The sequence below is a fragment of the Anopheles merus genome, chromosome 3R (genome assembly GCF_017562075.2).
Source record: "Anopheles merus strain MAF chromosome 3R, AmerM5.1, whole genome shotgun sequence".
NCBI classification, from domain to species: Eukaryota; Metazoa; Arthropoda; class Insecta; order Diptera; family Culicidae; genus Anopheles; species Anopheles merus.
The window spans coordinates 12,538,798-12,563,969 of NC_054084.1; the positions used below are offsets into that span (position 1 = coordinate 12,538,798).

At 43.3% G+C, this 25,172-nt stretch overlaps 5 protein-coding genes and 2 long non-coding RNA genes across 12 annotated transcripts in view; 5 read left to right on the top strand and 2 right to left on the bottom strand.

Annotated features, from left to right (window-relative positions):
• The window catches only part of LOC121596686 (serine/threonine-protein phosphatase 6 regulatory ankyrin repeat subunit A-like), a 49,813-nt gene extending 42,786 nt beyond the window's left edge, over nt 1-7,027 (top strand). The window contains exons 14-17 of one of the 3 annotated variants that reach the window (XM_041921842.1): nt 1,898-2,109; nt 3,592-3,720; nt 5,060-5,192; nt 5,992-7,027. In XM_041921842.1, the coding sequence (XP_041777776.1) occupies nt 1,898-2,109; nt 3,592-3,720; nt 5,060-5,192; nt 5,992-6,254 (737 nt within the window). In that variant the 3' untranslated portion in view covers nt 6,255-7,027. Of the gene's footprint in view, nt 1-1,897; nt 2,110-2,436; nt 2,667-3,591; nt 3,721-5,059; nt 5,193-5,991 lie in introns of all 3 variants that reach the window. The other 2 variants (XM_041921840.1, XM_041921841.1) reach the window with 2 other exon arrangements.
• On the bottom strand, nt 5,193-6,082 carry LOC121596687. The gene is made up of 3 exons (XR_006005303.1): nt 5,915-6,082; nt 5,415-5,650; nt 5,193-5,288 (listed from the first exon to the last, which is right to left on the bottom strand). It is a non-coding gene; the product is annotated as an uncharacterized LOC121596687 (long non-coding RNA).
• Nucleotides 7,028-8,852: 1,825 nt separating the features above from the next.
• Nucleotides 8,853-10,511, top strand: LOC121596339 (chitinase-3-like protein 1). Its single transcript, XM_041921190.1, has 4 exons — nt 8,853-9,144; nt 9,219-9,767; nt 9,833-10,000; nt 10,080-10,511. The coding sequence occupies exons 1-4, from the start codon at nt 8,863-8,865 to the stop codon at nt 10,383-10,385; spliced, it is 1,305 nt and encodes a 434-aa protein (XP_041777124.1). The 5' UTR covers nt 8,853-8,862; the 3' UTR covers nt 10,386-10,511.
• Nucleotides 10,512-12,694: 2,183 nt separating this feature from the next.
• LOC121596340 (probable chitinase 10) lies at nt 12,695-14,723 on the top strand. Its single transcript, XM_041921191.1, has 4 exons — nt 12,695-13,155; nt 13,232-13,732; nt 13,794-13,961; nt 14,029-14,723. Exons 1-4 carry the CDS (start codon nt 12,940-12,942, stop codon nt 14,329-14,331), a joined length of 1,188 nt encoding a protein of 395 aa, XP_041777125.1. The 5' UTR covers nt 12,695-12,939; the 3' UTR covers nt 14,332-14,723.
• Nucleotides 14,428-16,283, top strand: LOC121595477. Its single transcript, XM_041919495.1, has 4 exons — nt 14,428-14,469; nt 15,154-15,669; nt 15,743-15,865; nt 15,978-16,283. The coding sequence occupies exons 1-4, from the start codon at nt 14,428-14,430 to the stop codon at nt 16,281-16,283; spliced, it is 987 nt and encodes a 328-aa protein (XP_041775429.1).
• LOC121596341 (short transient receptor potential channel 3-like) lies at nt 15,051-24,772 on the top strand. 4 transcript variants are annotated; one of them, XM_041921192.1, is made up of 8 exons: nt 15,051-15,081; nt 15,154-15,669; nt 15,743-15,907; nt 15,978-16,794; nt 20,190-20,419; nt 21,345-21,473; nt 22,807-22,939; nt 23,738-24,772. In XM_041921192.1, the coding sequence occupies exons 4-8, from the start codon at nt 16,695-16,697 to the stop codon at nt 23,998-24,000; spliced, it is 855 nt and encodes a 284-aa protein (XP_041777126.1). In that variant the 5' UTR covers nt 15,051-15,081; nt 15,154-15,669; nt 15,743-15,907; nt 15,978-16,694; the 3' UTR covers nt 24,001-24,772. The 4 variants fall into 4 exon arrangements, with proteins under 4 accessions (XP_041777126.1, XP_041777127.1, XP_041777129.1 ...); XM_041921193.1 differs by having other exon boundaries at nt 22,807-22,921; XM_041921195.1 differs by lacking the exons at nt 15,051-15,081; nt 15,154-15,669; nt 15,743-15,907; nt 15,978-16,794; nt 20,190-20,419 and adding an exon at nt 16,801-19,865.
• On the bottom strand, nt 22,897-23,830 carry LOC121596342. Its single transcript, XR_006005274.1, has 3 exons — nt 23,661-23,830; nt 23,161-23,396; nt 22,897-23,035 (listed from the first exon to the last, which is right to left on the bottom strand). It is a non-coding gene; the product is annotated as an uncharacterized LOC121596342 (long non-coding RNA).
• Nucleotides 24,773-25,172: the final 400 nt, after the last annotated feature.

The window sequence follows — 25,172 nt, forward strand, 5'->3', positions numbered from 1 at the left end:
CTCTCTTTCTATTCAATTTCAAAACCACTGCGGTATACCTCTCTCTCTCTCAATCGCAGCTGCAGATGGCGGCGATATCGCCAATACCGAGGTCGAGCGCGTCAAGCGTGTCGCGGTCGCAAAAGAGCAAATCAATGACTACCGTCGAAAGCACAAAGCCGACAGTAAGTTGCATCGTAACCGAGCGGACAGTTGTGGAGTGTTGAGGCCGTGGTTGCCCCCAAAGGCAAAGCCTCGTCCCGGCGCTAACGTCCTGGCTGAACTGTTATTGGCACTGCTAGCAACAACAGGCTTAGATAGCGCGTTAAGATGACGAACTAAGTAGTCAACTGACTAGGGATGGGAAGACCAAGACAAGACCTGTTTTTTTTCACAAGCTGACCCGTATGTGTGTTTGTGTGACGCTGCATTAGGATTGCGCCTGCCGTTTGAATGTTTTGACGCTCTGTGGATGCATCTTGAAGATGCGTTGCATCTCTCTCTCAATGCGCTTACATTACACCGTGTTTGCTATTTGTTTCTTACTGTTTCTTTTTCATCTGGTCTTGTCCGAACTGTTATTTGAGGTTCGTTTTTCTTCTCACCAGCTACCCCCAAGTTGTTGCAAGTGTGCCTGGCTGTTTTACGGCAAATAAGTGTGTCTGTTTGTGCTTTCTCATTTAACTTGAAAGTTTGTTGTCCGTTAAAGAGTGTGTGTTTTTATAACGAAAAAGTCTAGAATTGCCTGTGGGTTTTTGCATCCCCGCTTTCGGTTTCGTTCACGTACGCGTTCTCTGTCTGTCGAATGGTTTTTGATTATTATTGTTGTGCTGATGATGAAGAGTTTTAACTGTGTTTCGTGTCCGTGTTACTTGTTTCTATTTCTTTCACTCCGTTTTCTTTCTGCCGTTCTGTGTGCTACCTATTTACCAAACTATTACTTTCTATTCTTTCATACCGAGCTACCACACAAACCATGTTTTCCGTACGCATGTTGGCAAGTGTCCTGTGAATGTTATGGTCAACCGGTTCGTAATGAGGGTGCTGTAAGGATTAAATTGTTGTGTTATACACTGACTGCATGCTCGAAATCGACTCTGTTCCTAACTGCTCGAACCAATCCAACTGCTCGCTCGTTCGTTTGTTCGTTCGTTCGTTCGCTCGCGCTCGCGCTCTGTGCTCGTCCTAGTGGCGCTCTGCCGCATCGTTCGGAATGTGCATATCGCTCGCTTGCTCTGCTGATGTTTTTTTTCCTTTCGTTTTGTTTAACTTCCTCTTCATTCTTCTATTCTATGGTATTGTTTTGACATTTTCTTTCATTTAAATTTTGTTTTGTTTTCTTATCTACTCCTTCTACATCACTTTCATGTTTTGATTGCATTTCTTGCTTTACGTCGCATGGGTAATGATTCTTGTCAGGATGTTATCTGCATGTTAGCTACTTTATAAAGACGCACCTTAGACTCACACTTCTGGAAGCACCTCGTGTCTGCACCTCGCTTCCATGTTAGCTCACGAGTGTGTTTTCGCATCCTTCACATCTTCTCACGAGGCGCACCTGCTTGAAATCTGTACACCACCACCACCGATCCCCCCCGCGAGATTGGATCACTTTCACCGGACACACCGGGTAGACAGCAGGGGAGACAGCGTGTGACTACGGCGTCGATCAGCGGCTGCTTAGGGCTCCCCCCAGAAACAATCGATCAGTAGGTAGCGAGACCCAACGCACGGACACGGACAGCCGGACTGCGATAGGAAACCAACCGCCAGGACCAGGCCAACCGGGAGAAGCGCCTTCACTATGCCGCCCGCTTCGTCATCGACTCTCACGCACGCTCTATCTCTCTCTATCTGTTCTCTATCCTGCACACCTCACTTCCCCTCTCCAAATGTCACCAATCGCGCCCGGTTCCAGTCCCGATGACGCCGATCATCGCGTTCGAGCGGCTGTTCTTTGCCGTGTTCGGCCAGACGTCACCGGACGACATCAACTCGCAGCGCTCGTCCCGTCCCGAGTGGACGGAGAATTTGTTCAAGATAGTATTTGGCATTTATATGTTAGTCTCCGTAGTAGTGCTCATTAATCTTCTTATCGCTATGATGTCGGATACCTATCAACGCATCCAGGTTAGTTCGTACCGCGTGCTAAAGTGCTGTCTCTTTCTCTTCTCTTTTTTCTTTTCTCTTTCTCTTTCTCTCTCTCTCTCTTTCTCTCTCTCTCTCTCCCGATTTATTCCAACACGATGAAACATGTCGCATGTCGCGTACACTGACACAACACTTACACGACGACACATTTGCATTGGCGTGTACCGTGTGTGTGTGTGTGGGAAAAATTCGTTTCAATTTGTGGCGTCCCAATCTAAACACAAACAACAATACTACACACCCACACACCCACATCGATGACACTGTTTACGACATCTTTACTTTAAACAAAATATGAACCAACAGTGCGCATGAATCCCATACTGTCATTTGAGCTGCTCTTTTTCGCTGTATTTGGTCAAACTACCACCGATCAAACACAAATTGATAAAATGACACCGAATACGACCCGAACGCAACCCTATTGGACTGAGTACTTGTTTAAAATTGTATTTGGCATTTACATGTTGGTATCAGTTGTTGTACTTATCAATCTGCTCATTGCTATGATGTCTGATACGTATCAGAGAATTCAGGTATCATTGTCAATTAAATGTTCAAAGTTATGGTCCTTCCTCCCTTGTCCTGTTTCCCCTCTTTCGTTGATTAGTATACTTTTGTGTATTTTGGTTTTCGTAAAGCGCACCCGATTTATCGACCCAGCTACTCCTGGATCCCTTTTTCCACATTCTTCCCTAGTTTACACCAACACCATCACTTCCGGTTTTGAACATTTCCGTTTGTAGTTTATTCTGGTAAGGGCGCACACGCTCTCGCGCGGACGAGGCTTCGGATGGAAAGGGATGCCATCTCCTGACGATGATACAAAAAACCCGATGATCCCAACCACCTGCCGCTCTCTGTCAAGCAAAGGGGGCACACTGGTGAGACGGAAGTGCGCAACGGATCATGGCTACCTCTTCCGACCCGCCAGTAGTATCCCCGGAGGGTGTGCGTGAATATTGACCAAATAAAATGTGTGTTTGTTTTGATTTTGATTTTGTGTGCCAGCTTATTTCCTTTCTCTGCCGTTTTCGCCGTTGTCACACGACCGATATCAAGCTTTGCGCGATATTTTTGTTGTTGTTTTTGCTCCTTTCATCGCTGATGGGGCAGTGTGCTAAGCCTTCACTACCTTTAGCCATCTTTTACACATATGTTCTAAACACAGAAAGATACATCTTTATTTGAACGATTACCACAACGCCCAATGAGTACTTGTCCTCTTATTAATTTACCAGTTTCCGTTTGAAGTGATCTTTATGATTTGTAATCTTCCCCATTTTATCAGTTTTTTTTAAGTACAACGTTTTCTCCACGTGTGTTCACAGCACGAAAGTGCTGTTTGAGCCAAACAATACCAAGCTCTTTTGTTTTGAAAGCACTTTTGTTTCAATAAACCACACTAATATAAACTGTGTTCTTATCCTTTTCTCAAAACAACCTCACACATGTGTGCAGGCACAATCGGACATTGAGTGGAAGTACGGTCTGTCCAAACTGATCCGCAACATGCATCGAACGTCGACGGCACCGTCGCCCATGAATCTCGTCACCACCTGGTTCGTGTGGATCGTGGAGAAAGTGCGGGTAAGTACGGCCAGTTCGAGGGCTCTGTGGATCCCGCCATCGAGTGGTACCAGCTCATTGCAATTCCGCAGATCATTCGACTCACACGATCATTTTTTATCGTCGTTTGAACGAAAGTTATGATCGGTGGTAGGTACGAAAGCAAGGGGAGCTTAGTTTGGGAAGCTTGGCATGAATTTCTTGAATTTGGTTTCGAATTCAATTTCGAGAAAGAAAGGCTTGTAAATTATTGTAAAATAATGAAAAACAAAAACAATCGAAACATCATATAATCTTGCTTCTGCGTCATTTTATCATATTTATATTCAATTTTCAAGGAAATATTTATTGTATTTATTTAATTATTTTTTTCATTTATTTCACGTCCTAAAGATGTTTTGCTTAAAATTTGGTCGAACGATAGTATCAAAATTGTTGATTTTTTTAATTTCACATTTTATTCAAATTGTGTATCTTTCTCTTTGAATATATTCATTCTACTTTATGGTATTTCTTTCTCAATGATGTTGGATTGGATGTTGTAAAGAGATTAATACTTAGTAATAGAGATTTAATAATGAATTACAGGGCTTTCATGGGGTTCTCATAGTTGTGGGACACTTCCTTGACTCTATCGTATAGGAAGTGAACTTCATATGATGAAAATCGGACTCTATTGCACCCTTTTTGGACAGGCGCCTTAGAAATTCCTATTGGACTGGTCCAACAAGGATGCTATAGAGTCCAATTCCCATTACATTAAGTTCGTTTCCCGTAAGAAGGAGTCAATAAAGTGACCCACAGCTATGAGAACTCCTGGAAAACCCTGTATTAAAAGTGTTGTAACAGTATCCGTTAAGATACTTGACAGTCAATCGGATTTTAAAACAATACAATTAAAGCAACACAACACAAGGTGTCATAGGATTCAATTCCCATCACACGAAATTCACTAAATAAACAGCTGGAAATGCGCTTAAAATTGTAGCATCAAGATACAATAATATGTACCAAATAGTAATTACCCTAAATGACTCTTAATCGACCAAGTTTTGAGCTGGCTATCACCGCCATAATGCTTTGCATTTCCACCAAGAATAACCAGCAAACAAAAAAGTGATCAACAGTGGAAGCTCATCATTGCTTCAGCGTTCAATTTACGAACTCTTCGCAAGCAAGATCAGTCTTCCATCTCGTGTTGATCACCTTTTCCCACAGTCACCCTTACAATGCAGCACAACTGCAAACGTCTTGCGGCAAAACGCGAGACACAATTTAATACACAAAAAAAAAAATAGAACCAACCACACACGCTCAAACGATCACGCCATCAAACCCTTAACTTCTCTATCCTCAACAGGCACGTATAGTGAAGAAGAAACGACCGTCGCTGGTGCAGATGATGAATCTACACCGTGGGCAGCAGAGTCCACGCACCAAAGCCGGCGCCAAATGGTTGTCGAAAGTGAAGAAAGGTCAGGTGGCTCCTAAAGGTGTGCACAGTAGCGACAGCATGCGCTTGTCTGGTTTTCTTATCGTGTAGCGATTGTAACTGTAGCCCTTCATTGTTTTTCCATCGTTTCGTACTGCTGTTGAAGAAAAAAAAAAGTTTACTTGAAAAGCTTTCCAAAGCATCGTTCGAAGTAAGCTGCCAGTGGATGTTAGCTTCCCTCGAACGGTGTAAATCGTGGCTTGTTAGCATTCGATCCGCTTACCGAGCAGTGAAGAAGGTTGCTGCTTCGTAAAACTTTTGTTCCTTTTAATAGAAGTTTAATTTATAGAATTTTAAGGACCCTTTATACGACAGTACTGCAGTACTGTGGCTGTAGTAAGTACTAGTGTGTTACGTGTGTTTCGGTATCTTGACGCATTTTACTGTCATTTAGTGATCCGCTGTGTACCATTAGAAACTATGTTTCGACCTCGTAAATTTGTGTAGAGTCAACCTTACCTGTAAAAGATCATTCGGTTATGACTAGAAATGACAGTAGCAATTGGAAATTAAACTAGTCCCGTACTACATTCCAACATCCCGTAGACTTTAAAGTGTTGACTTTGAGTAATGCTTGGAGTTGAGTTGAGTTTGACAATGTTGACAGCACCGAACGATACACAAATGGCCCTGTATTTGCGTGATCGATTGTGATCTTCTCTAGATCCAGCGGTCACAGCAGGCCACCGTCTCCCACTACCACACCCGGCAGCGCTGACTTACACTGTTTCCATGTTGTTTCTTCTTCTCCAACGTTTATTCATCTACTAACGGCGATGCGTACCGACGCGGCTTTCCAGACTCGACAGCGCTTTCCGTTATGCATCTGTCTCCTCTTGGCTCGCAAGTCAGTTTCACCACTGTCAATACGACCCGAATCGAGAACGTTGCCGACTGGGAAGCGATCTCGAAGAAGTACCGCGCACTGGTCGGCCACGACTCGGAGGACGGCGGCTCGATGAAGGACTCCGAGGGCGATAACCACTCAACCAACAATGGGCCCGGCGGTGGCGGCGGCGGCAACGATCAGATGGGTAACAATGTGAACGCCAACAAGGTGTAAAATGGACGCGGCCGCCCAAGCGGCACTGCTACAGAAACTGCCAACTCCGGACTGCGACCGTGGGTGTGCAGACACACCGGTGTAGAACGACCACAACACGACAAAATCGAATGTCACTCGTGCTGCCAGCGGAATGAGGCGCATACGCCCAGTAGGGGAAGGCGCAGTTAGATAGAGTAGATTGTAGGCAGATTGTATGCAGGGTGGAGGCAAGGCGTTCAAATTTTGCTGTAGATAGATAGCAAAACTGTACCATTTGGACACGTTTTGTCCGTGACGGAAGAAGAGCGGGAGATTGTATATATATATAGGGCAGAAAGTTGATTTTTTTTTGTATTATCACCAACGTGTATAATAAGCTCCTGTAAAGTATCGTTTTTGTACCATATGCTCGTTCAGTTTGCTGTGTGTTCTATAGCTATACACTGTGGTGTCCGATAAGAGAAAACTTCGCTAGATACAGTAGGCTATGCGGTAAAACTACTACGAACTTGCACTCACAGACACGCGAGTGAGTGGAGGATGAAGGATGCTTCTGGATGGGAGTCTGTCCCCTTCCGATGGGTTGTGTTTATTCGATGTAGATAATTATTATCATGGCACAACGAATGAATTTTTAACTGTCAAGTTTCGTGATGAGATAAAGGGTAAGGTTTGTTTTTGTAAAAAAAAAAATCTCAAACGACCCAAAAGGTGCACGGTCATACCTGGTCGAATGTTGTAAGCGGATTATTATTTGAAAAGAGATGGAAAATATATTTTCTAAAATTGTACCAATAGTGTGGTTGATGTGTGGAATATTTTGAGAACAGTGTTCTATCTTGCAGAGTGTAGGCAACGATTGAAATGGTTAATGTGAAATAAACGTAATCCCAGGTACTTAACATCTTTAACCTAATTAAGCTTATTAAACGTATTAATTAGGTAATAGAATTTCCTTTTTTTCATGCGATGTGAAGTAAAAATTACAGCATTGTATGGTTTTAGCACAACTCCTTAGAACAAAAAATCGACCAACTCGAAATTAGCTTCAAATGATGACACCTAGGTGGCGCTACTATCGGATGATTGTAGGGACAGGGGTTGTCATTTACAATAACATTTTGATACTGTATAACGTCATTTAACAATCATCACTGAAATTAAAATTGAAACAGACAAGTTACGAGAGCTAAACTTGCCCAAATTTGTTTCGTTTTCTTTTGCAGTGCTTTTCTTTCGTGGTAATATTTTCTAAGTGAAAACAAGAGTTTCTTTAATTCTCATTAATTAGAGTTTAATTCTCATTTGTTCCAACAATGATTTGCCAAGAATTTAGCACAACAAACGACATTATAAAGCGATTGAGACAACAAATAGAATTGATGATTATGCAAAAGTATAAAGCTCGCCAGGCACCGGCGCGGTTTCGCACCGCAAGACCGCGAGCGGTTTCGGACACTCCTGAGGCAGGCCAAGACCGCAAAGCGGTTGTAGCACCGGATGAGTAAGTAAGCAAAAATATGCGGGATCGTTTCAATACGTGATGCGGTGACCTGGCAGGTTGTTCAGGGGACATGTATGGTGACAGTCAAAGTATTAATAACTGTTCTTATCCACCGAATGCTAATAAAATGGGATTGGTAAGGACGGACGCATCAAGGAGAGTGGTAAAAACATACAGATATATACGTATAGCGATTATGAAAATGCTCATTTCTAACACTCAAATTAAGCTACGTTCAAACCACGTGCTGCTACCATTGAATCGCTCGTCGCTTGCATGGTACGCCGTGTCATCGGATGGTGTGTCACTACCATCAAATCGTTCGCCACTACCATGCCTGAAGCGTGTCGTACCAGTGCCTCTTTTCTTTTTTTATTGTACACAACACTTATTGTTTAAGTCCTGGCTAGATATAGGGTTTCGTATGCTGCCTCAACAGGATCGTCCCAGTAATAGCACAATGCATGGTTGCTGTTTTCACCGGTGTTCTGATCCTTGCAGATTTCAATACTTTCTTCAGATGCTTGAAGGTCCATACCATCCCGTTGCTCTTATTGAAGCTAATTTGCTGACATCAGTTACCCAACGGTTCATGGCAAAAGCAAAATAAATAAAAAAGTATATTGTAAATAAATAAATAACTGAATACATTTTTTCGCATTCTCCCCTTTCTCTCTCTCTCTCTCTCTCTCTCTCTCTCTCTCTCTGTCTCTCTCTAATCTTTTCTTTTCCTCCCTCTCTCTTTCTGTTTCTTATATTTTTGGGCAATAAGAAGGAAGTTTAAGTAAAGGAGGGATTCAGCAAAATCACATAAATCAGCGTTGGAAAGAAATAATACAGTCTCATGTTGTACCCAGTTAAAACTCTTTTATTTCAAAATATAAACTAGCCACCAACTCAATGCCCAATGAACATAACCCATTCAACCAAACCGGCACACAAATTCGTCCATAGGATTGCATTGTTTATTTGCTTTAGTGTTTCGCATGAACAAAACACCAAACCAAACCACGCGACTCGAACTCGCGTGGAACTGGTTTTGATGTCGATTGGTGTTTGCTGTTTGTTTGGTTTGACGTCATCGCAGCTTCTGCATCAGCATAAATCGACAGCACCAAACTGATGACAGTGCTTTATCTACTCTCAGACATTTCACATCCACCGGAAGAAGGTTTTCTGACTGTGACAATGTTTAAAATACACCTCGTGTGGATAGTGCTTTTCCAACTACACCACTTGGAACTGTGCTCTGCACAGGGTAAGAAGTTTGTCTGCAGCTACTCCCCAACGAAAGCTACCCAGATCGGTTACCAGCCTGATTACATTCCGTTGGAGGTTTGTCCGTATGTGATCGTCAAAGCGTTCAGCTTCCCAAGTGTCGTCGGGCGGCAGATGTTGTTCAGTGTAAGCTTCCTTTACTGAGTGTCTTATACGTTTTTTATGCCTATCTTATGCATAATGTTTTCTACAAACTACAGGACAACGACAAGATAGCCTTTAGCCGTGTGGTTTCCAGTGTGCGAAAACGATCTAGCACAGTTCGCGTCGTGGCGTCCATCGATGGATACGCACGAGACTTTACCATAACATCCAGCGCGATCGTGCGCAGAAAAGCATTCGTGCAAGCCGCGGTCACGTTGCTGCTTGAGCTGGATGCAGATGCAGTTGAGCTGAACTGGATGTCACCAGGCAATAGTGGAGTTGCATCAGGCGATGGACTTGATCGCATTACAATGGTGCAACTCCTGCAAGATCTTCGCCAAGCGGTGAATGCAGCCAGCAAGAACATTCCAAATCGGCAGCGAGAGCTATGGTTCCGAGGATCGCTGCATCCAAACGTGATCGACAGTGCGTACAACATGCTCGATCTGTGTGAGCTGGTCGATCACGTCACGCTCGATCCTAACACGGCCGAGTCGTTGGAAAATGCGCATGCACCGTTGCGCGGCACACCGCAGGCGTTACCCGTACAAATCCCGATCCTCACCCAAATATTTGGCGATGTTATTGAACCGGGGACAGGATTTGTGAGTAAACGATGGATTCTTTTTTTTTAATTGAGGTTGATAGTAAGTTTACACACTATCTACAGAACACTACCACACAGCGCTGGATTAATGCAGGATGTCCTCCGAAGAAGCTGCTGCTTGGAATCGGTTTGCATGGGATCAGGAAAGCTTACTCGCCGGGCTTGAGGTCATTTCTAGGTGACAGAATTGGTTTGGACACAGCTGATACCAGATACCTGGAACATCGTGAGGTTGAAAACACTTACATCTATATTTGTTTAGTTATATGTTGCAATTCATATGTTAGTTAAATACTTTCAACCTTTACAGCTCTGTAAAACGTTAAGAGAAGATGGTTGGAACTATGCCTGGGATGGCTATGGTGGCATGCCATACGTGACACGAGCGCTGCAGAACGGACAAATGGAACGGATTAGCTATGAAGATTTGGACTCGCTGCGTCTCAAGATGGATATGGTGGAGCAGAAGCGGTTCGGTGGCATTTACATCGATTATGTGCACTCGGACGACATCTATGGACGTTGTGGACAACCATACCTTATGATCGCTTACTTATCCAGTAGAGTACGCTCGATACCGTCCGACATTGGATTTGCCATAGAATGGAATCAATAGCGCCAGGGCAAAAGATTGTGTAGAAAGGGAACTATACTAAATCATCTTGTAACGTTAATGTTTCGAAAGTGTATTTACATTATTTGCATTTGCAGTATTTGCAAAAAAATAAAATGTACCATGCCAGTCAAGTCTTTCAGCTAAGCTAAATTACATTTATATTCATTTTATATAACAGACGGACCTATTGGTCTAATCTTTTCTATTATAATAATAACACACATACATCAAGCATACACGCTACAGATCCGTACATACACGGAAGATCCATGCACACGCGGGATTTGATTTCGCCGTTGAGAAGCTGGAAGATAAACACGCACTGCGCATTTCGACGCCGTTTGCTAAGTGTTTCGAGTCCGAGAAGCAGACACCGCTGATGGTAGGAAGGCCTAGTATGGTGAGATTGCCAAGGAAGGAGCCGGATCTCGTACCTAGTGATTTTCCTTTGCAAGGCTCCAAGTCGATTTATATCACCAACAGTAAGCGGGCACCAAACCGGAGAGCAGTACTCAAGACAAGATCGTACAACGGAACAGTAATTCGATTTGATGCACATGGGATTGATAAATTCACTGCAAGAGCGCGTTGTAAGGTTAAGCAGTTCGTTACCCTTCGTGATAACACTGTCGATATATGGACGACATGAAAGTTTATCGTCTAGTAACACTCCCAGGACGCGAATACATGACGTTCGAACAAGATGTGAGTTTTTTATCGAGTAATTAAATATGATAGAGCTTCGAGCTTTGCTGAATGAAATGCATTGGCATTTATCCACACGGACATACGTCCAGTCCGTTTCTGATGCACCAACTATCGAGATCATCAAGAACTATCTGGAGGCGATGTCAGTCAATAGCATAGCATTTTTCACTGGCAGAACTGTTTCGTCGGCGTACATGAGGTGTACAAACGATATATCGTTGATAAAGATGAGAAAAAGTATTGGACCCTGATTATTTCCTTGAGGGACTCCGGACGAAATGGTAGATGTGTGAGAGCGATGAGGTTCGATAACTATGCGATATGAGCTGACCGGTTAAATAGGAGCGAAGCCAGGTAATATCAGCGAAACCCAGTATTCTCATGCTTTGAAAGCAGAATAACATACGAAATGCTATCAAATGCGGCCTTCAAAAGTCGATATATGCAGCATCAACTTGGATGGTATGGTCCATGTTGTCGAAACAGTGACCAACAAATTTGACAATATTAGTTGTTGAAGACGGGCTTAAATAACTGTTAATTAACTATTAAATAAAACAACTATTAAATAATAATTAAATAAAAAATAATAAATAACCGTGTACCGCAGTGAGTAGCGGTTTGTACAGAAGTAGTGCAAACACCTTAGCACATGCGCAGAGAGAGACTATACCACGATAAATGGTGGCTTCAAGACGGCTGCCCTTTTTATGAATTGGAACCATTCGAGCGTGTTTCCATGACACCGGGTAGATTCCTCGCGCTAATGAATCCACCAGCGATGGAAGCTTAGACTGGACAGCATCTGTCGACGGATCACGCATGGGAAGCCGAATAAACTTCGGAAGCTTTGTGCAATGGACCGTACCACGTGGGGTAATAGGAATAATATTATCCACACGAGGTATTTTTTAAGTGTTTTTTTTGTTGACTCAGAATTGTCGTCCGATTAAGTTTCATGCCGGTGAAGACGCCACTATGACGTCAAACGGTTTCCGAATCAAAACCTGTTCCAGCACATCAAATTCCGGCGATGTATTTAAATCAGTGGTCGGCAAATGTTCAGCTCTTGAGCTAGATCTGTTAGTTCTGCGAATTAAATTGATAGCACATGCGAGATAAGTTCATATGGATATAAATGAATCCAAAATAATAAAACGTTTAAACTAAACGTGCATTGTAGGGGATACGTTTTGAGCCTCTATTGTACAGAAATTTATTACATACCACTGATAGATAACACGGGATTGGCTAAAGAGCTTTAGCCACTCAATAATGCAGCCCGATAGCTTTTTGAAACAACTGAAATATATATACACATTTCGCAAAAATTCAACTAAATACTTGATACCGTAACATTTCAGCACGACCTTACTCCAATTGCGATGTTTTTAAAATGTGGCTCAAAGTCACAATTCAGTGCTCAACGAAGTTGTACGATTTATTTGAACTCACAAAAAATAAAATCGTCCCTTTACTTCAAATGTTTGCTGACCCCTGGTTCCGATCATCGCGCGATCCATCAATTTTAACGAACTCGTGTGCAGCTGCGTATTTGAGCTAAAGGTCCGCCCGTAATACTGGCGTCACTTCATAGGTCGCTAACCAAACGATGCTCCTTAGGATTATCACAACCATCAACGATCTTCATCAGCGATGAATTGTTTTTCATAATGTGTTTTTACCATGAATGACCAACTCTGGTCTCCGATATTCGTCGAATGTGTTTGTGGTGTCTTACTGGAATGAATGTGTTTACACCATCACATCAGAATCAGTGTTTCACTGACCATCGAACACATCGCACGCATTAACGAAAGCGGCTTCGTTGAACTCAGTTACAAGAATGAATAGTAACGCTTTCGTTTGCATTATTCTTTGTTTGCCATTATTAGTGAAACTGTCCGCTGCTCAGAGTAAGAAGTTTGTCTGCAGCTACTCTCCAACAAAAGCTACCCAGATCGGTTACCAGCCTGATTACATTCCGTTGGAGATTTGTCCGTATGTGATCTTCAAAGCGTTCAGCTTCCCAACCATCGTTGGGCGGCAGATGCTGTTCAATGTAAGTTTTCTTTGTTGGGTAGCCTATCCATTTTTTGAGTGTTCCTTATTTATATATATATTTTTCTCAACTACAGGACAACGACAAGATAGCCTTTAGCCGTGTGGTTTCAAGTGTGCGAAAACGTTCCAATACAGCTCGCGTTGTAGCATCCATCGATGGATCCGCTCGAGACTTTACCAGAACATCCAGCGCGACCGTGCGCAGAAAAGCATTCGCACAAGCCGCGGTCACGTTGCTGCTCGAGCTGGATGCAGATGGGATTGAGCTGAACTGGAAGGAACCAGGCAGTACTCATGCAGGACGTGGTAGTTCAAATGATCGCATCACGATGGTGCAACTTCTGCAAGATCTTCAACAGGCGGTGAAGGCAGCCAGCAAAAGCAGAAATCGTAACCGAGAACTATGGTTCCGAGGTTCGCTGCATACGAACGTGATGGAGGAAGCGTACAACATGTTCGATTTGTGTGAGCTGGTCGATCATGTCACGCTGGATCCCAGCACGACCGATTATTTGGCAAATTCACACGCTCCGTTGTACGATAGACCAAGTATGTTAAAGACAGGAAATGGCTATGTAAGTAAACGATTCATTCTTCATGGTGTAATAGCAAAGTACTAATCTGCATCCTATATAGAACACAACGACACAGTACTGGATTGACGAGGGATGCACGGCAAAGAAGCTAATGCTTGGAATCGGTTTACACGGCATCAGCAGAGTCTACTCCCCCAGATTAGTACGGTATGTTAGCGGCAGAATCAATTTATTAGACCATGTTGGTACCCATCTAGAGCAACGTGAGGTGAGACTCATGCTTATTAATTCTTTTCCATTTGGAGTGCTCATTCATAAGCGTGTAATCATTGTAGCTCTGCAAAACGATACGGGCAGCAGGATGGACCTATGGATGGGATGAGTATGGTGCCATGCCATACGTGACCAGAGCGCTACCGGATGAAAAAGCAGAGCGCATCAGCTACGAAGATTTGAACTCGTTGCGACTGAAGATGGATATGGTGGAGCAGAAACGATTCGGCGGCATTTACATCGATTATGTGCACTCGGACGACATCTATGGTAGTTGTGGCCAACCGTACTCCCTGACGGCGTATCTGTCGAGTCGGATTCGCTCCATTCCGTCTGAAATTGGGTTTGCCATCGAGTGGAACTGATAAGTACCAACTTTTTGAGTCAAACGGAAAAATGTGAAATGGTTAAAGACTGAATACGAGGAGCTTTTGAACATTATTGTTCTTGACCGGTCCGAAATGGCTAACGCCGCCAGATTGAGTTTTATGCTCGCGAACACGGTACAATGACGTCAAACGATTTCTGCAACAAAACCTGTTCCAGCACCTCAGACACCCACAGTTGCGATTTTAGAAACGCGCGAAACTAAATAAATAGCTCGAACAGGTTTAACGAACTCGTGTGCCGGTGTGTATTTGACCAAAAGCCTTGATGATGTATCAAGCCAAAAGTCAGAAGGCTCGCTTGGTTGTGTAGACAGTTAAGGCAAAGCAAAATATGATTATCAGGTTTTCAACGCCACTATCGATTTTCATTCACAATGAAACGTGTTTGCTTCCTGGTTCTTGGCATGTGTTTGTGGGATTTTACCGGAATGAATATAATCACATCTGAATCAGTGTTAAACTGTCTGTCGAACATATCACACGCATTAACGAGAGTGACTTCGTTTCAAGAATGATTAGGTACAGATACTTTTGCATTGTTCTTGCTTTGCCATTGTTAGTGAAACTGTCCGCTGCACAGAATAAGAAGTTTGTCTGTAGCTACTCCCCGTCTAAAGCTGGTGCGATCAACTACCAGCCCGATAACATTCCGTTGCAGGTTTGTCCGTATGTGATCGTCAAAGCGTTTAGCTTCCCAGCGTCGTTGGTCGGCAGTTGTTGTTCAGTGTAAGCTTTCTTTACTGAGTGTTTTATCAGTTTGTAGTGTGTTCCTTATATGGAGTTTTTCCCCCACCGCAGGACAACGAAAAGATAGCGTTTAGCCGTGTAGTCTCCAGTGTACGAAAGCGTTCGAATACAGCTCGCGTCGTAGCGTCCATCGATGGATCCGCCCGCGACTTTACCGTAACGTCGAACGCGATCGTACGTAGGAAAGCATTCGTGCAAGCAGCTGTAGCGATGCTACTTGAGCTGGATGCAGATGCAATCGAACTCAACAGGAAAGCAGCTAGAAACAGTGGAAACGATCGTGTCACTATGGTGCAACTCCTGCAAGATCTTCGTCAAGCGGTGAAGCCAGTAAATAAAAGCTTCAGACGTAATCGAGAACTATGGTTCCGAGGATCGCTGCATCCGAAGGTGATGGAAGTAGCGTATAATATGTTCGATGTGTGTGAGCTGGTCGATCATGTTACGCTAGATCCCAGCACGGCTGAATCGCTGGAAAATGCGCATGCACCGTTGTATGGGACACCAATTGTACAGCCGTTTAGTGTTCCTTTGTTAGGAAACATAATCGATCTAGCGAATGGTTTCGTAAGTCAATATTATAATCATCGATTGTAAAATGTGTTTGCTCACTGATTTGTGTATGATGCTACTCTTTTAGAACACTACCACTCAGCGCTGGATTGATGAGGGATGCGCTCCTAAGAAGCTGCTCCTTGGAATTGGTTTGCACGGCATCGGGAGAGCTTACTCACCGGGTCTAGCGCCATTTGTCGGCAACAAGGTGAATTTGTTAGACTCTGGTACATATCTGGAGTAGCGTGAGGTGAGGATCGCTTTAAATTTCTTTATTTGTTTTGATTAATTAAAAATATGAATATTTTGAAATCTTACAGCTCTGTAAAACGATAAAAGAAGATGGTTGGAACTATGCCTGGGATGAGCATGGTGCAATGCCATACGTGACCAAAGCGCTGCAGAACGGACTAGTGGAGCGTATTAGCTATGAAAACTTGGACTCGCTGCGACTCAAGATGGATATGGTGGAGCAGAAGCGGTTCGGTGGCATTTACATCGATTATGTACACTCGGACGATATCTATGGACGTTGTGGACAACCATACCTTATGATCGCTTACTTATCCAGTAGAGTACGCTCGATACCTTCTGATATCGGGTTTGCCATCGAGTGGAACGAGTAGTGTTGCAGAATCTTATTTGCAAAATTTACTCTACCTATGTTTGCTTGCTTCAGCTAACGGGTTTTCTTTTAAGCGAAACGTACCCGTAATTGTATCTTATCTTATCAAATGGTATATTTTTCGCTTGTTGTCTAGACCTTTTCAAACTCCTTATCAACACTATTAAATACACAAAACCGTATGCTGTGGTGTGAGCGATCGTCAAGCGACACATTTCCTATGGCGTCACAATCATAAGGAGAAAAAAATATCTCTTCTTCTGATTGCGATCAGTATAAGAACGACATAAAAGTTCTCTAACCTACGAGCATGAATTCGATCCGATGCGTGCGGCTTTGGCTCGAGAGAAGCTTTTAGATAGATGAAGTGTAGTTACTTGCCGTGCTGGCGATCTTCGTGTTCGGCTTTTCGATGCACATCGTCGCGCTGAATCAATCATTTCACAATTTCAGCGTCGACGAAATACGGCGGCTGCCCCGCACGGTAGCGTCGGCTGCGTACTTCAGCGACGGTAAGTCCTTGATTCGTTTGCACCCGTCCCTTCTGGTCACTAATCAGATGCCCCTGTCCCCCCTCGAAACCTTATCTAGCCTATCCATTACGGTTTTGCTCGTACCGTATATCCCTATACCATGGAGTCTCCCCACGTGGCAGCAGCAATGGTGTCATGTGGAGCGAGTCCGTGATGCTAATTCCCGTATTTAGAGACCACCGCCACCCCCTCCCCCCAACTATTTATGTCTGTCTCTCTCACTGATCTCACTGTTTGTCCTTCAACAATGACGAAGCCGCTGATAGGTAAATCTGATGCGCGGAAATTGGAACGCGGCTCGCGGTAATCTCCCCGAGCCGTCCAAAAGCCTTCGCTGACGGCAAAAGCGATCGCATGCGTATGCGAACATAAGAAGATTAATTTGAACTTAACCGTTTATGTTTATGGCTAATGTTGTTTATTTTCGTTTACCAAATTTGCATGCTCAGAGCTTTAGTCTTCAATTCTTTAGTAAGCTTTCAAGAGCCTTTGTTTATTTTGAATAGTGCTTAGTGTAGCTTAATGTGTTGCTAAACTGATAACGTTCGCTGGAAGGCTTTTAAATGGTTTATGCAATTTTATGACACTTCCAGCGATCGTTATATATTAGTTGTGCTTTGTGTTTTCTATTCGTAAATGACGTTTTGATGGCTGTTTTCTGTGTGATGGCAAATCTTGTAACAATTGAAAGTCATTTTTGAATATTATTGATTTTTTTAACAAAATTCTACTAAATTCAATAGCTTATTGTTATGTTTTATTTGTAATTTTATGTAGCAGTTTTATCCATTAATTTTACTCCGTTGTTTACATACGTTTAAGTATCTCTTTATCTTCTCACATACTACTCTATTTCTCTCTCTATGTCTGTTCTGTCCATTCCGTTCTCTATACTTTCTCTCATCTCTCTGTCTCTTTCTCTATTTATATCTTTCTCTTTTTCTCTCTTTCTATTCAATTTCAAAACCACTGCGGTATACCTCTCTCTCTCAATCGCAGCTGCAGATGGCGGCGATATCGCCAATACCGAGGTCGAGCGCGTCAAGCGTGTCGCGGTCGCAAAAGAGCAAATCAATGACTACCGTCGAAAGCACAAAGCCGACAGTAAGTTGCATCGTAACCGAGCGGACAGTTGTGGAGTGTTGAGGCCGTGGTTGCCCCCAAAGGCAAAGCCTCGTCCCGGCGCTAACGTCCTGGCTGAACTGTTATTGGCACTGCTAGCAACAACAGGCTTAGATAGCGCGTTAAGATGACGAACTAAGTAGTCAACTGACTAGGGATGGGAAGACCAAGACAAGACCTTTTTTTTTTCACAAGCTGGCCCGTATGTGTGTTTGTGTGACGCTGCATTAGGATTGCGCCTGCCGTTTGAATGTTTTGACGCTCTGTGGACGCATCTTGAAGATGCGTTGCATCTCTCTCTCAATGCGCTTACATTACACCGTGTTTGCTATTTGTTTCTTACTGTTTCTTTTTCATCTGGTCTTGTCCGAACTGTTATTTGAGGTTCGTTTTTCTTCTCACCAGCTACCCCCAAGTTGTTGCAAGTGTGCCTGGCTGTTTTACGGCAAATAAGTGTGTCTGTTTGTGCTTTCTCATTTAACTTGAAAGTTTGTTGTCCGTTAAAGAGTGTGTGTTTTTATAACGAAAAAGTCTAGAATTGCCTGTGGGTTTTTGCATCCCCGCTTTCGGTTTCGTTCACGTACGCGTACGCTCTGTCTGTCGAATGGTTTTTGATTATTATTGTTGTGCTGATGATGAAGAGTTTTAACTGTGTTTCGTGTCCGTGTTACTTGTTTCTATTTCTTTCACTCCGTTTTCTTTCTGCCGTTCTGTGTGCTACCTATTTACCAAACTATTACTTTCTATTCTTTCATACCGAGCTACCACACAAACCGTGTTTTCCGTACGCATGTTGGCAAGTGTCCTGTGAATGTTATGGTAATCCGGTTCGTAATGAGGGTGCTGTAAGGATTAAATTGTTGTGTTATACACTGACTGCATGCTCGAAATCGACTCTGTTCCTAACTGCTCGAACCAATCCAACTGCTCGCTCGTTCGTTTGTTCGTTCGTTCGTTCGCTCGCGCTCGCGCTCTGTGCTCGTCCTAGTGGCGCTCTGCCGCATCGTTCGGAATGTGCATATCGCTCGCTTGCTCTGCTGATGTTTTTTTCCTTTCGTTTTGTTTAACTTCCTCTTCATTCTTCTATTCTATGGTATTGTTTTGACGTTTTCTTTCATTTAAATTTTGTTTTGTTTTCTTATCTACTTCTTCTACATCACTTTCATGTTTTGATTGCATTTCTTGCTTTACGTCGCATGGGTAATGATTCTTGTCAGGATGTTATCTGCATGTTAGCTACTTTAGAAAGACGCACCTTAGACTCACACTTTTGGAAGCACCTCGTGTCTGCACCTCGCTTCCATGTTAGCTCACGAGTGTGTTTTCGCATCCTTCACATCTTCTCACCTGGCGCACCTGCTTGAAATCTGTACACCACCCCCACCGATCCCGCCCGCGAGATTGGATCACTTTCACCGGACACACCGGGTAGACAGCAGGGGAGACAGCGTGTGACTACGGCGTCGATCAGCGGCTGCTTAGGGCTCCCCCCAGAAACAATCGATCAGTAGGTAGCGAGACCCAACGCACGGACACGGACAGCCGGACTTCGATAGGAAACCAACCGCCAGGACCAGGCCAACCGGGAGAAGCGCCTTCACTATGCCGCCCGCTTCGTCATCGACTCTCACGCACGCTCTATCTCTCTCTATCTGTTCTCTATCCTGCACACCTCACTTCCCCTCTCCAAATGTCACCAATCGCGCCCGGTTCCAGTCCCGATGACGCCGATCATCGCGTTCGAGCGGCTGTTCTTTGCCGTGTTCGGCCAGACGTCACCGGACGACATCAACTCGCAGCGCTCGTCCCGTCCCGAGTGGACGGAGAATTTGTTCAAGATAGTATTTGGCATTTATATGTTAGTCTCCGTAGTAGTGCTCATTAATCTTCTTATCGCTATGATGTCGGATACCTATCAACGCATCCAGGTTAGTTCGTACCGCGTGCTAAAGTGCTGTCTCTTTCTCTTCTCTTTTTTCTTTTCTCTTTCTCTTTCTCTCTCTTTTTCTCTCTCTCTCTCCCGATTTATTCCAACACGATGAAACATGTCGCATGTCGCGTACACTGACACAACACTTACACGACGACACATTTGCATTGGCGTGTACCGTGTGTGTGTGTGTGTGGGAAAAAAATCGTTTCAATTTGTGGCGTCCCAATCTAAACACAAACAACAATACTACACACCCACACACCCACACCGATGACACTGTTTACGACATCTTTACTTTAAACAAAATATGAACCAACAGTGCGCATGAATCCCATACTGTCATTTGAGCTGCTCTTTTTCGCTGTATTTGGTCAAACTACCACCGATCAAACACAAATTGATAAAATGACACCGAATACGACCCGAACGCAACCCTATTGGACTGAGTACTTGTTTAAAATTGTATTTGGCATTTACATGTTGGTATCAGTTGTTGTACTTATCAATCTGCTCATTGCTATGATGTCTGATACGTATCAGAGAATTCAGGTATCATTGTCAATTAAATGTTCAAAGTTATGGTCCTTCCTCCCTTGTCCTGTTTCCCCTCTTTCGTTGATTAGTATACTTTTGTGTATTTTGGTTTTCGTAAAGCGCACCCGATTTATCGACCCAGCTACTCCTGGATCCCTTTTTCCACATTCTTCCCTAGTTTACACCAACACCATCACTTCCGGTTTTGAACATTTCCGTTTGTAGTTTATTCTGGTAAGGGCGCACACGCTCTCGCGCGGACGAGGCTTCGGATGGAAAGGGATGCCATCTCCTGACGATGATACAAAAAACCCGATGATCCCAACCACCTGCCGCTCTCTGTCAAGCAAAGGGGGCACACTGGTGAGACGGAAGTGCGCAACGGATCATGGCTACCTCTTCCGACCCGCCAGTAGTATCCCCGGAGGGTGTGCGTGAATATTGACCAAATAAAATGTGTGTTTGTTTTGATTTTGATTTTGTGTGCCAGCTTATTTCCTTTCTCTGCCGTTTTCGCCGTTGTCACACGACCGATATCAAGCTTTGCGCGATATTTTTGTTGTTGTTTTTGCTCCTTTCATCGCTGATGGGGCAGTGTGCTAAGCCTTCACTACCTTTAGCCATCTTTTACACATATGTTCTAAACACAGAAAGATACATCTTTATTTGAACGATTACCACAACGCCCAATGAGTACTTGTCCTCTTATTAATTTACCAGTTTCCGTTTGAAGTGATCTTTATGATTTGTAATCTTCCCCATTTTATCAGTTTTTTTTAAGTACAACGTTTTCTCCACGTGTGTTCACAGCACGAAAGTGCTGTTTGAGCCAAACAATACCAAGCTCTTTTGTTTTGAAAGCACTTTTGTTTCAATAAACCACACTAATATAAACTGTGTTCTTATCCTTTTCTCAAAACAACCTCACACATGTGTGCAGGCACAATCGGACATTGAGTGGAAGTACGGTCTGTCCAAACTGATCCGCAACATGCATCGAACGTCGACGGCACCGTCGCCCATGAATCTCGTCACCACCTGGTTCGTGTGGATCGTGGAGAAAGTGCGGGTAAGTACGGCCAGTTCGAGGGCTCTGTGGATCCCGCCATCGAGTGGTACCAGCTCATTGCAATTCCGCAGATCATTCGACTCACACGATCATTTTTTATCGTCGTTTGAACGAAAGTTATGATCGGTGGTAGGTACGAAAGCAAGGGGAGCTTAGTTTGGGAAGCTTGGCATGAATTTCTTGAATTTGGTTTCGAATTCAATTTCGAGAAAGAAAGGCTTGTAAATTATTGTAAAATAATGAAAAACAAAACAATCGAAACATCATATAATCTTGCTTCTGCGTCATTTTATCATATTTATATTCAATTTTCAAGGAAATATTTATTGTATTTATTTAATTATTTTTTTCATTTATTTCACGTCCTAAAGATGTTTTGCTTAAAATTTGGTCGAACGATAGTATCAAAATTGTTGATTTTTTTAATTTCACATTTTATTCAAATTGTGTATCTTTCTCTTTGAATATATTCATTCTACTTTATGGTATTTCTTTCTCAATGATGTTGGATTGGATGTTGTAAAGAGATTAATACTTAGTAATAGAGATTTAATAATGAATTACAGGGCTTTCATGGGGTTCTCATAGTTGTGGGACACTTCCTTGACTCTATCGTATAGGAAGTGAACTTCATATGATGAAAATCGGACTCTATTGCACCCTTTTTGGACAGGCGCTTTAGAAATTCCTATTGGATTGGTCCAACAAGGATGCTATAGAGTCCAATTCCCATTACATTAAGTTCGTTTCCCGTAAGAAGGAGTCAATAAAGTGACCCACAGCTATGAGAACTCCTGGAAAACCCTGTATTAAAAGTGTTGTAACAGTATCCGTTAAGATACTTGACAGTCAATCGGATTTTAAAACAATACAATTAAAGCAACACAACACAAGGTGTCATAGGATTTAATTCCCATCACACGAAATTCACTAAATAAACAGCTGGAAATGCGCTAAAATTGTGGTATCAAGATGCAATAATATGTACCAAATAGTAATTACCCTAAATGACTCTTAATCGACCAAGTTTTGAGCTGGCTATCATCGCCATAATGCTTTGCATTTCCACCAAGAATAACCAGCAAACAAAAAAGTGATCAACAGTGGAAGCTCATCATTGCTTCAGCGTTCAATTTACGAACTCTTCGCAAGTAAGATCAGTCTTCCATCTCGTGTTGATCACCTTTTCCCACAGTCACCCTTACAATGCAGCACAACTGCAAACGTCTTGCGGCAAAACGCGAGATACAATTTAATACACCAAAAAATAGAACCAACCACACACGCTCAAACGATCACGCCATCAAACCCTTAACTTCTCTATCCTCAACAGGCACGTATAGTGAAGAAGAAACGACCGTCGCTGGTGCAGATGATGAATCTACACCGTGGGCAGCAGAGTCCACGCACCAAAGCCGGCGCCAAATGGTTGTCGAAAGTGAAGAAAGGTCAGGTGGCTCCTAAAGGTGTGCACAGTAGCGACAGCATGCGCTTGTCTGGTTTTCTTATCGTGTAGCGACTGTAACTGTAGCCCTTCATTGTTTTTCCATCGTTTCGTACTGCTGTTGAAGAAAAAAAAAGTTTACTTGAAAAGCTTTCCAAAGCATCGTTCGAAGTAAGCTGTCAGCGGATGTTAGCTTCCCTCGAACGGTGTAAATCGTGGCTTGTGAGCATTCGATCCGCTTACCGAGCAGTGAAGAAGGCTGCTGCTTCGTAAATCTTTTGTTCCTTTTAATAGAAGTTTAATTTATAGAGTTTTAAGGACCCTTTATACGACAGTACTGCAGTACTGTGGCTGTAGTAAGTACTAGTGTGTAACGTGTGTTTCGGTATCTTGACGCATTTTACTGTCATTTAGTGATCCATTGTGTACCATTTGAAGCTATGTTTCGACCTCGTAAATTTGTGTAGAGTCAACCTTACCTGTAAAAGATCATTCGGTTGTGACTAGAAATGACAGTAGCAATTGGAAATTAAACTAGTCCCGTACTACATTCCAACATCCCGTAGACTTTGAAGTGTTGACTTTGAGTAATGGTTGGAGTTGAGTTGAGTTTGACAATGTTGACAGCACCGAACGATACACAAATGGCCCTGTATTTGCGTGATCGATTGTGATCTTCTCTAGATCCAGCGGTCACAGCAGGCCACCGTCTCCCACTACCACACCCGGCAGCGCTGACTTACACTGTTTCCATGTTGTTTCTTCTTCTCCAACGTTTATTCATCTACTAACGGCGATGCGTACCGACGCGGCTTTCCAGACTCGACAGCGCTTTCCGTTATGCATCTGTCTCCTCTTGGCTCGCAAGTCAGTTTCACCACTGTCAATACGACCCGAATCGAGAACGTTGCCGACTGGGAAGCGATCTCGAAGAAGTACCGTGCACTGGTCGGCCACGACTCGGAGGACGGCGGCTCGATGAAGGACTCCGAGGGCGATAACCACTCAACCAACAATGGGCCCGGCGGTGGCGGCGGCGGCAACGATCAGATGGGTAACAATGTGAACGCCAACAAGGTGTAAAATGGACGCGGCCGCCCAAGCGGCACTGCTACAGAAACTGCCAACTCCGGACTGCGACCGTGGGTGTGCAGACACACCGGTGTAGAACGACCACAACACGACAAAATCGAATGTCACTCGTGCTGCCAGCGGAATGAGGCGCATACGCCCAGTAGGGGAAGGCGCAGTTAGATAGAGTAGATTGTAGGCAGATTGCATGCAGGGTGGAGGCAAGGCGTTCAAATTTTGCTGTAGATAGATAGCAAAACTGTACCATTTGGACACGTTTTGTCCGTGACGGAAGAAGAGCGGGAGATTGTATATATATATAGGGCAGAAAGTTGATTTTTTTTTGTATTATCACCAACGTGTATAATAAGCTCCTGTAAAGTATCGTTTCTGTACCATATGCTCGTTCAGTTTGCTGTGTGTTCTATAGCTATACACTGTGGTGTCCGATAAGAGAAAACTTCGCTAGATACAGTAGGCTATGCGGTAAAACTACTACGAACTTGCACTCACAGACACGCGAGTGAGTGGAGGATGAAGGATGCTTCTGGATGGGAGTCTGTCCCCTTCCGATGGGTTGTGTTTATTCGATGTAGATAATTATTATCATGGCACAACGAATGAATTTTTAACTGTCAAGTTTCGTGATGAGATAAAGGGTAAGGTTTGTTTTTGTAAAAAAAAAATCTCAAACGACCCAAAAGGTGCACGGTCATACCTGGTCGAATGTTGTAAGCGGATTATTATTTGAAAAGAGATGGAAAATATATTTTCTAAAATTGTACCAATAGTGTGGTTGATGTGTGGAATATTTTGAGAACAGTGTTCTATCTTGCAGAGTGTAGGCAACGATTGAAATGGTTAATGTGAAATAAACGTAATCCCAGGTACTTAACATCTTTAACCTAATTAAGCTTATTAAACGTATTAATTAGGTAATAGAATTTCCTTTTTTTTATGCGATGTGAAGTAAAAATTACAGCATTGTATGGTTTTAGCACAACTCCTTAGAACAAAAAATCGACCAACTCGAAATTAGCTTCAAATGATGACACCTAGGTGGCGCTACTATCGGATGATTGTAGGGACAGGGGTTGTCATTTACAATAACATTTTGATAATGTATATCGTCATTTAACAATCATCACTGAAATTAAAATTGAAACAGACAAGTTACGAGAGCT